Below are 11,692 nucleotides of genomic sequence, written 5' to 3'. Positions count from 1 at the left end.
AGAGAGAGAGAGAGAGAGAGAGAGACAGAGAGAGAGAGAGAGGGATCTCTCTCTCACTCTCTCTCCCTCTCTCTTGTACTTCATTAAACAATGTTTGGAAATTACTTTCCCATATTTCTCCGTTTTGTATAGCCAATTCTTCATGATCAGTTTTTTTCAGATTGTTCCAATTTTCCCAAAATTGGTTTGTGTTCACTGACTTCTCGATGATTGTCAGTTGTTTTTGGGTGTATTGTGCTTTTTTGGTTCTGAGCGTATGTTTGTATTGTTTTAGTGTTTCACTGTAAAGAAGGCGGAGCTCTGCATTATTGGGATCTTTGTGTTTCTGATTTGACAATGTTCTCAGTTTTTTGCGAATAGTTTGGCAGTCTTGATCAAACCAATTTTTGTCATTCTCTCTCTCTCTCTCGCTCTCTCTCTCTTTGTGCAGCAGCTTGAGTGAAAAGGTTTCTGATGCTTTTATGAAAAAGTGAAGCAAAAATTGCCCCATCAAAACAATTGATTCATGCTCATCACTCATCTTTTTATTTTCTCTTGAGATGATAATGCTTTATGGATTTGCACGGACAGGCAGATCAGGACACTTTCCACACTTCATTTTTATGATAAAGCTTGTACTTTGTGTTCCAAATGATGATTTTCTGTTTTTAATAATTTTTTGTATTTGTTTCTAGTTTGCTGAATGGTGTCTAGACTACGGGACCCACGGCTGCCGTATTCCTGACCGGCCTTATTCTCTTTTCGAAGGTAAATTGATCACGTCTCACTGATCAAATATCCTCAAATAGTGGTTTCCAGCCCGTTCTCATCATTAAAGATCTCTGCCCCTTTCTTCATTAGACGTAATCAGAGTCTGTCATTCTCTGTGGGGAAATAAGAGACACAGATCACTGTGGTTTTTACATTTTGTGTAGCTTAATTAAAACAGTTTATATTGTGTAACTACTGTATATAAACATTTTTTTTATATAATCCTTTATATACAAAGGTTTGGGGTTGGTAAATTAAAAAAATATATATTTTAGAGTCTCTTCTGTTCACCAAAGCTGCATTTATTTGATCAAAAATACAGTAAAAACAGTGAAATATTATTACAGTGTAAAACAGCTGTGTTCTGTGTGAATCTCTGTTAAACTGTAATGTATTTCTGTGATGCGCAGCTGTATTTTCAGCATCATTCCTCCAGTCTTCAGTGTCACATGATCTTCAGAAATCAGTATAATATGCTGATCTGCTGCTCGAGAAACATTTCTGATTATTATCAATGTTGAACACAGTCGTGCTGCACAATATTTCTGTGGAAACTGTGATGCATTTTATTTTTCAGGATTCACAGATGAACAGAAAGTTCAGTAACATCATAAATGTCTTTACTGTCACTTTTGATCAATTTAATGCATCCTTGATGAAAATAAATAATTTGTTTAAAAAAAAAAGAAAAAAAGAAATCCGACTGACCCCAATCTTTGGATTGTGGTAGTGTATTTTAATCTTCGAAAAATAAAAATAAATAAATAAAAACAGTTTGATAAGATAAAATCAAATCAAAATTCTAAGTTTTAAATGCATATTTCAGTGGTAAGATTGTAATTTTATTTGCAGCTAAAATGTATTAAAACATTTTATCTTTAAAGATTTATTTAAGCGATAATAGTAATGTGCATGAGTTTTGAGGTGTGGTTCTCTTGTGAGCAATGTGAGTTTGAATCTGGCTCGCAACATTTCCTAATCCTGTTTTACTTGTCCTTCTTAATCATCGGCTTGAAACTGTTCTCTAGTAAACGTCAAAAGGCCAAACATATTCAGCATGTGTGCTTCGACATATTCTGACATTTACCAGTTCTAATCCGGCTCGCGACATTTCCTGATTCCTCTCTGTCCTTATAATATTCTCCACTGTCGTCTGTCCTCAATAGGAGTCCACATTCACCGACAGCCGTAAACACTCAGCATCTATAGTGCTTTATCTGCTGCTTTACCTTGCTGTTGTCATGGCAACCCGCTTCCTGCACTCAGTCTCATTAAAAGTCACACTCTGATTGGTCGCTCGAGTCTGTAGTTAGTGGTCAGAGATGGTCCTGCATTACCCTCCTCAGCCCAACATGACTTCACAAACAAACTGCTGCATATTAAGCAGCATAATGCAGCTATTTTTCATTCTAATTCAGTTGGGCTTTTGGATGTGAAATGATAGTTCACGCAAAAATGAGAATGTGCTCACCCTCAGATCATCCCAGATTAGGATGAGTGTGTTTCTTCATCAGGTTTGTAGAAATGTAGCACTGCATCAGTGTCTCAGCAATGGATGCTCTGCAGTGAATGGGTGCCGTCAGAATGAGAGTCCAAACAGCTGATAAAAACATCACAATAATCCACAAGTAATCCACAGCACTCCAGTCCATCAGTTAACATCTGGAGAAGACAAAAGCTGAAACACATCCAGCATTAAGACGATTTTAACTAAAATACATAGAGTCCATAATCCATAATAACTCTTCCTCCAGTGAAAAAGTGCATCTGCTGTTGTCTCTCACATCAAAATTCAGCCACATATTAGTTTAGAGCTGTTTAAACACTGCTTGATCTGTGCAGATTTCTCTCCTGATTCACACCAGAACACTGACTCACTGGAGGAAGAGTTATTATGGATTATGGACTCATATTTGAGTTAAAAAGGTCTTAATGCTGGATTAGTTTCAGCTTTTGTCTTCTCCAGATGTTAACTGATGGACTGGAGTGCTGTGGATTACTTGTGGATTATTGTGATGTTTTTATCAGCTGTTTGGACTCTCATTCTGACGGCACCCATTCACTGCAGAGCATCCATTGCTGAGACACTGATGCAGTGCTACATTTCTACAAACTGAAATCTGATAGTATTGCGATATGAAAATCAAACCTAACCAGATTGTTGTTGTAGGTATGGCAGGAGCCATCCATTATCTCTCAGATGTCATCCAGCCTGAGGGTTCCTGCTTCCCTGCTTTTGAGCTTTGACCTGTGCGTCTGGAAGCATAGACTTTTACTCCTTTTTAGGAGCTTTACATGCTTTTACATGCTGGTGCAGTTACATCACTCTGGATGGACCCTTTAAAATGAAGAAAACATTTCTTCCTCCTCATGGATGCAAAAAACCCAACCTTCAGCCTATAATTTCAAAGAATGCCGCCTTGAGTTCGGTCGTCGTAGCTTGTAGTCTTTATCAGTATGTTGCCATTTTCTTTCGTATAATATTTTATGCTAAAATATGATTTTGTTTTGGTTTGTATCTTGTCTCTCACATCAACAGCGTTTCTTGCATCTGCATGCTTGTTGGTGAATAGCAGTGCCTCGATACGATTGTCTGTCGCGCACTGGAGTGTTTGTCCCATGTGACGCGGTTCACTCGTTGACGTCCCGTCTGTGTTGTCTTTGTCTTTGCATGAGGATGGCGACACGTGCTCATGTCAGAATGTGCCGGTGTACGTGTGTCTTTAGGTAAATTTATCCAGCTTCCAACATGGTGTGGTTGTCAAGTATGTACTGTGCGTATGTCAGTGTTTCGTTCCATTGGTTCATTGGCGCTCTTGATAAAAGAAAGAATCCATTATACCTGAATGAATGACCTGCTCTGGTAAATATTGTTTCCTCAGGCAAAATGTGTTATGAATGTCACAATAAACTGGGCTTTTTCTGAACTGCTGTACTCCAACCTGTCATTCACCTGATGTACGAGTCTTCTCAAATCTGCAAAGAAACGACAGCATTTGAAATGAAACCACCTGCAATCCTGTGCCATCAGGTAGGTTGTACTGTAAAGTATGTCAGATCGCAGTAGTCTGCTGGACTTCACAGCCTTGCAGTCAGAACTGACCTGACAACATCTGCTTTCAGTCTGTTTTCTGTTGATGTGTGAATAAAACACTAAACATTAGGTTGTGCTTTGTTACATCTGATATAAAACCTAGTCTCAACCTCTCAAATTATGTCTTAAGTTGATTATTCTGAGCCCATTGGCAGATATCGTGCTTATTTTTAAATAAGTTCACTTCATTTAATTTCTCAGAAAACTTAACTTATGTTAGTTCTGCATCTATCGTGATTTCAGTTGCATTTTAGACACTTTTTTTTTATTTGGCAGTGTGATCTGAAGGTAAAAGTTATTTCCATATTCTAGTTAAGCTATTTTATTTGTATTTTAAAACTTGTTCAAAGTTCTACTTTCGAACTTTGAAGTGTTGCTGGTAACTCATGATGTTACATTTAGATAACATTTTGACATATTGTGTTCCCTTCAATTTATTCTGTAAGTTTTCTTCTTTAAAAGGTCTTTAAAAAGTGTTAAATGTACTTTCATAAAGCGTGCAGAAGCCCTGATCGCTGCAGTGCAGTCACACCATGTCTCCATACTTAATGTACTAGGGATGGGCGATATGGACTTAAAGGGTTAGTTCACCCAAAAATGAAAAATTAGGCTGCGTTTTACTCACCCCAGAGCCATCCTAGGTGTATACGACTTTCTTCTTTCAGACGAATCCAGTCAGAGTTATATTAAAATTGTCTTTGATCTTTCAAGCTGTTTCATGGCACTCAGCGGGTGTTGCATGCATCAGTCCAAAAGAAGTTAAGTAAAAAGTGCCCATCCATTAAAAAAAAGTGTCTCACACGGCTCCGGGGGGTGAACAAAGGCCTCCTGTAGCAAATCAATGTGTTTTTGTAAGAAAAATATCCATATTCAGAACGTAATAATCACTTTAATCTAGCTTGCGCTCACTGCAGTAAACGGAAGCAGCTCCAGGACGGATGACGTATGAGTTCGGCTTATATCGAAATCCTCCCACATTTGTCTTTACAAATCCTTGTTTTGTGCTTCTAATTGGTGACCGGTGTTTTGTTTTGCTTTCTCTGCTGTGCTTCAGCATTCGTCACTTCTCACCAGAGCTCACGCTACGCCTGGGTCCTACGTCATCCGCTGGACGTCTCTCTCTCGTGAACGACAGTCAGCGGAAGCTAGAGATTACGGTTTATAGAGTTTTAAATATGGATATTTTTCTTACACAAATGCATCGAATGACTTCAGAAGGCCTTTATTCACCCCCAGAGCCATGAGGAGCACTTTTAATGATGGATGGATGCACTTTATTTGGGCTTCAAAATCTCAACACCCATTCACTGCCATTATAAAGCTTGGAAGAGCCAGGACATTTTTTCATATAACTCCGATTTGATTCGTCTGAAAGAAGAAAGTCATACACACCTAGGATGGCTCGAGGCTGAATAAATCGTGGAGAAATTTTCATTTTTGGCTGAACTGTGCCTTTAATGAAGAGAGAACGCAATGAAAAAGGAGCATTGTGTAAAGGTTGTCTGTCTATTTCTTGACCTTATTCTGTGTGGAATAAGCCTGCAGTAATGTGAGACGAGGTCACGGGCTGCGTGGTCGTTGTGTAATTGTGTTCAGTGTTGAGTGGGCGCAGAGACGGACCGCAACGAGTTCAGCTTCAGAGCGTCATGATGAACACTCGCTCTCTGAGATCGGTTGGGTTAGTAACTATTCAGACCCATTATTTAAGCGTGCACAAACACACATATATAAAATGTAAATTAGCTTATTATAGTGCCACCCAGTACATCCATCTCTATAAAACCATATTGGGTCAATTCAGGTTAATTGGGATATTTGTTTCCCCCAGTCTTCTGAGCGGCATAAAGGCTCCCACTTCACCTGAATTCACATCTAGTAAGTATATATATATATATGTATGTGTGTGTGTGTGTGTGTAAATGTGTAACATCCCAATCCTTGGATCCAGTATGTTCATGAATAATCAGAGATTGTCCTGACAGAACCGTTAATGGTTTGGCAGATATGATGAGCCAATGAGAAGTTTGGGTTTGGTTCATATTGGCTCATAGAACACACACTTTTTCACAAGTATTTGGTACATGCCTTTTCCCAGTAAGGATTTAAATATATATATTCAGATTCAGAATTATAAACTATGAACCAAATTTGAAAAAGAAAGAAACAAACCAACAAACAAAGCTTATGAAATCTGCAAAAACAAAGGGGGAAAAAATGAAACTACTCATCATGTGAAACATTGAATGTGAACACTTTTTTTTTAATTCTGGTTATTCTGGACAGGTAATTCTGTCAAATCAACCAAATTTCAGTTTAAATTCAAATCAAACTTCCCCAGCTCAAATTTTTTATTTTGTAAATAATATTTCTGAAGAAAGATAAACATGTATAGTTTTGAAAGCCAAAACATTAAATGTCATGGATGAATATTTACTGAGTAATCCACTGTTTTGTAGAGGGAGATCAAAGTGACGATTTTCACTTGAGATTCAGAGCCAAATTACAGGGGTGTAAAAATGACTTCAGAAAGATGGCAGCATGTTATTAATGCTACACAGAGATTGGTAGCTCTATTAGAAAACAATGCTGACTTTTGCAATCTTTGTCACATTATACGTCAGTGGTGGTGATCATTCAAAAACGGGGAAAGAGCACTTTTCAAGTTTTTCTCCAAAGTTTGCATGCCTACAACTCAAGATTTAAAAATATCTTAATGCCCTTTTAGATATAGGGTCTTAAAGTGCCTCTATTATGCCATTTTTAAAGTTCATAATATTGTTTTGGGAGTTTCCTACAATAGCTCATCAATTGGCTCCAAATAGCCAATGCGTTTAATATCACCTCGTTTTCCAGTGATTCTTAAATGATTCGTTTGAAGCAGTTTCTTTAAACCCGGCCTTTCTGTGAGCCTGCTCTGCTCTGATTGGTCAGACGGCCTCCAGCATGTTATTAATGCTACACAGAGATTGGTAGCTCTATTAGAAAACAATGCTGACTTTTGCAATCTTTGTCACATTATACGTCAGTGGTGGTGATCATTCAAAAACGGGGAAAGAGCACTTTTCAAGTTTTTCTCCAAAGTTTGCATGCCTACAACTCAAGATTTAAAAATATCTTAATGCCCTTTTAGATATAGGGTCTTAAAGTGCCTCTATTATGCCATTTTTAAAGTTCATAATATTGTTTTGGGAGTTTCCTACAATAGCTCATCAATTGGCTCCAAATAGCCAATGCATTTAATATCACCTCGTTTTCCAGTGATTCTTAAATGATTCGTTTGAAGCAGTTTCTTTAAACCCGGCCTTTCTGTGAGCCTGCTCTGCTCTGATTGGTCAGACGGCCTCGTCTGTTGTGATTGGTTTACTGCGTACAGCGCGTGTCGGAAACGATACACCCATTGCCATAGTTCCGTATCTTGAACGCTGGATAGAAATGATAAGCATCTATTATTTATCATAATTACAGGTTGTGATTCAGTGGAGCCAGATGATCCAAATAAACTAGATACTGATTGATCTTTCAAGAGCAGGCGTTTGTGAATCCCGCATTGAACTCCCTGAGATTAGAGAAGCAGTCGTCAGTAAAATGCAAACACTAAAAAAAGATTGGGGTTGTACTGCTGTGTACATACAGTGGAAAAAAAATTATTATATGTGGCAAATATGCCACATAGCAGTAGATAGGCTACTACTTGATCTATGATTACACTTCACATGTTATAACAATAAAACAAGCAAAAGAAATTCTAATAATGAATCCAGGTGAGGTTTATTGATGTGAATAGAGTGTGTGGCGCAGTCGTCAGTAAAATGCAAACACTAAAAAAAGATTGGGGTTGTACTGCTGTGTACATACAGTGGAACATTTTTTTTTTTAAATTTTAACCACTGATTCTTTGTTGCCTCATCTTTCGGAAGTGAAAATAAAAATAATTTACTCTCACAGCGTAGAGCACAGCGTCTTCTCGACATGATGATAACCACATGAACAAGCTACAGTGTTTGTGGGCAGGGTCAAGTTGTTCACGGCCGGCCAACGTAGAATATAGGCGGGCATTATGCAAATGTGTTACCTGTGATGTGTAGCCGTCACGGAAGTGGGATTCGAATTCGAATACTGAGACTCGTTTAGGCTGTTCAGAGTCGAGTCTTTCTCTTGGGAGACAGTAACTTTATTTATCTGCACTTTCGGCTTTACAACTTTGCAGATCGTTTACATTCACAGACAGCTACATCACACACTGCACGAAAGGCAATATTCAAAATGGCATAATAGGGGCTGTTTAATAAAGTTTTCTGTCGTAATCTTCATTTTCGAGGCCCTGTGTAGTTCAGTCCCAGAGATGTGTGGATCTCAATGTGACTCCATGTCCAATTAATTGAATATTATCCATTTTCAATGGATGAAAACCAAATGCTGGTCACTTTGTATACAACTGATACTTACTGTATTTACAGAACAATGTCTGAAGAATAAGTAATGTTGCTCTCTATCAAAACAATTGCACAGAATATACGTCTACATGCCAAAAATAAAAATCATTTTTCTGAAGTATTAAAGATATATTTTAAGTTTGAGGTACTATCAGTGATTCTGCCAAATATGCCACATAGCAGTAGATAGGCTACTACTTGATCTATGATTACACTTCACATGTTATAACAATAAAACAAGCAAAAGAAATTCTAATAATGAATCCAGGTGAGGTTTATTGATGTGAATAGAGTGTGTGGTGAGAGCAGCCACACTTCAGGCGTGGGATTTGTTTCTAACATGTAGTTATGATACTGCATATCTGAACTCTTGGTAGCTTCAGAAGCGGTTAAAATGAACAAAACCCTTTCTTTCAAATATTCCTGAAACTGATATAAACAAATATAGAATCTTGTGAATAGACTACTGAGACCAAGGTAATGAATGTTTAGCATTTGACAGAGGGCAACGACCTACAATACTAGTTTCAACATTTGCTCTTCAGTCATTCCTCTTTAAAAGAAAAGAAGAATCATCTGTATGCAAAGTGACCCACATTTGGTTTTAGACCACTGAAAATGTGTACAATTTACTTCTGGAGCCGTATTGAGATTCTAATGTCACTGGAATCTTTCTGAAGTCATTTTTACACCCCTGTAATCTGGCTCTGAATCTCAAATAATGGCAGTCATCACAGGAATAAATTACATTTTAAAATGTATTACAACACAGTTATTTAATATTGTGAAATAATACAATAATATTACGTTTTTACTGTATTTTTGAACAAATAAATGCAGCCTTGTTGAGCAGTAGAGACTTCAAGAAAAAATCTTACTAACCCCAAACTTTTGAACGGTAATGTATATTCTAATTGTGTTTATTTATTTATTTTAGCCAATTAAATAAATAAATAGGTCTACAAACAAATTCACTCAGAAATCGCTAGTTAACTTCACAAACAACTACAAAGAAACTGCAAGTAACGCATTGAATTAAATGTGAAATTTTGAAGTAGAAAAAAATGAAATGCCATTTTCTTGTAAAATGTACTACAATAATCTTTGTAACAAATTGAATTTGCAATGCTTCTTGGATGTGAACTCTCAATTGCAGAGCTCTTTTGGTTGCAATTTTTTAATGCTAGGGGGCGCTATAAAAAAAACCCCTCACAAACGTGGTAAAGTAAGTTGAAATGTGCCACTGCAGGACAATATCGCTTGTCAGTTGTGGTCGTTTTCTCCCTTTTTATCATCAAATAATTTCCCTTTTTGAATATATTAGCATATTGTGATTACATTTCAACACAAAATGATTGTGTGCGACGTGTACTTTCTAAAAAAAGCTCCAAGATGAATCATCTGCTGGAGAACCTGGTTCTCCAAGACTTGAGTTTGGATTTTAGCAACCCAGAAAAGCTGTCTTAAAGAACCTAAACAGTTGAATGCATTTGATGTAATGCTAATTCTGGAGGCTAGTTCCAGTAAAATGCTGGGACTGTGCAAGTAAACACTTACAGAGAGAGAGCTGTCCAATACCTGAACAAACAACAAACACAGAGAAAAGAGACGCGCAATGTGGTGAACACCTGTGGGAGGTGTAGCAAAAGTCTCAAACAGAAGGAACTTTATTATTGGAGTGGATGGTTTTCTGACATCGAGAGCGGTTCACTGGTTGCTGGTGTGCCAGTGACGCTGTAATTTGAACATCTCTGCAACCACGAGTTCATGAAAATAAAACAAAACACCATCTGATCTTAAGTTAAAAAAACTCTAACATCAGCAAATGGACTCAGTCTGTCTTTGCATAGATCAACTTCAAGCAGATGAAAAAGAAACCATGAACAATGTAAGCACTACAACAAAACACTTTTTTTTTCTTAAAGAACCTAAACAGTTGAATGCATTTGATGTAATGCTAATTCTGGAGGCTAGTTCCAGTAAAATGCTGGGACTGTGCAAGTAAACACTTACAGAGAGAGAGCTGTCCAATACCTGAACAAACAACAAACACAGAGAAAAGAGACGCGCAATGTGGTGAACACCTGTGGGAGGTGTAGCAAAAGTCTCAAACAGAAGGAACTTTATTATTGGAGTGGATGGTTTTCTGACATCGAGAGCGGTTCACTGGTTGCTGGTGTGCCAGTGACGCTGTAATTTGAACATCTCTGCAACCACGAGTTCATGAAAATAAAACAAAACACCATCTGATCTTAAGTTAAAAAAAACTCTAACATCAGCAAATGGACTCAGTCTGTCTTTGCATAGATCAACTTCAAGCAGATGAAAAAGAAACCATGAACAATGTAAGCACTACAACAAAACACTTTTTTTTAATGTACTTGAAATATACCCGAACCTATTGATGCTGGCTAATGTTCAAGTTAATAATAGGTTTATAATGGGGACTGCTGGGATAAATGTGTAAATTATGTAATTAATGTACATTAATACCCAGTCTGTGGAGCGTTCAGTCCTGATCCCAAAGCTACATTCTGTTCAGTCACGACATCAAGAATAGAAACCAGCCAGCATTCAGTAGATTAATCAAGACTCAAATATGCAAAATACGTAACTTTAAAGTCAGTTTTTTTCCACAATCTGCACCAAACAAATCACATGTTGAATTAATATTAAGCACTCTTAAATAAAAACATCAGGACCACATTGAAATTTCCTTTCTAGGTTTCTAGAAATGTTCTCCAAATCAGTCTAATTTGATAGACTTAACCATTGTCTTAAAAAATGTAGGGATGCACTGATATGAAAATTTTGGCCGATAACCGATAATTCTTTAAATATGAAAGCTGATAACCGATATGTTGGCTGATAAATCTAAATCCAAATTTTTATATAATTTTTGAGAGCCTGATTACCAAAAAAGTCTCACCATTAAAAGCTAAAGCTGATCACCGGCAAACTGAAGCGCTCTATTAACACTCTATTGGCTCAACCAAACGCATTATGAGATAAATCAGATTTATATGCATAAAATAAACACAATATTACAACGTACAATTGCACAAAAGGCTGTAAATGCACAAGCAAATTTAACTGTGCTTTTCATGAAGGTGTAGCTCCGTTGTGGATGCGCTCTTCCCGTAACAACACGTTAAAACACGGGCGAAAAAGATTCCATAGCATTATTTTACAGTAGCTAATGATCTCATTATAATATGACAGACTTGCCCTGCACATGTTGCAGTTCACTGTATTTTAATTTTCAAAGTGATTCCAATAATATTTCAAGTAATTAAAGACCACGGGGAACAGTGCGCATATGAAGCGTCTCTGAAGGAAATAATGCATTATTTATCAGCTCTAAGATATCGGCCAAATTCTCTTATCGGTTCGATAATAATAACAGAAAAATTTA

General features: G+C 37.2%; 1 protein-coding gene across 2 annotated transcripts in view; it reads left to right on the top strand.

The window, feature by feature from the left end:
• Nucleotides 1-3,825, top strand: part of LOC107561957 (lanC-like protein 2) — a 29,120-nt gene extending 25,295 nt beyond the window's left edge. For both annotated transcript variants that reach the window (XM_016246504.1, XM_016246505.1), the window contains exons 9-10: nt 675-747; nt 2,921-3,825. In XM_016246504.1, coding sequence (XP_016101990.1) covers nt 675-747; nt 2,921-2,997 — 150 coding nt within the window. In that variant the 3' untranslated portion in view covers nt 2,998-3,825. The remainder of the gene's footprint in view (nt 1-674; nt 748-2,920) is intronic.
• The last annotated feature ends 7,867 nt before the right edge of the window (nt 3,826-11,692 follow it).

The sequence above is a fragment of the Sinocyclocheilus grahami genome, unplaced genomic scaffold (genome assembly GCF_001515645.1).
Source record: "Sinocyclocheilus grahami isolate Dianchi unplaced genomic scaffold, SAMN03320097.WGS_v1.1 scaffold800.1, whole genome shotgun sequence".
NCBI lineage: Eukaryota > Metazoa > Chordata > Actinopteri > Cypriniformes > Cyprinidae > Sinocyclocheilus > Sinocyclocheilus grahami.
The sequence above is the reverse complement of the archived record's forward strand: the minus strand, read 5'-3'. Positions and strand labels throughout refer to the sequence as shown.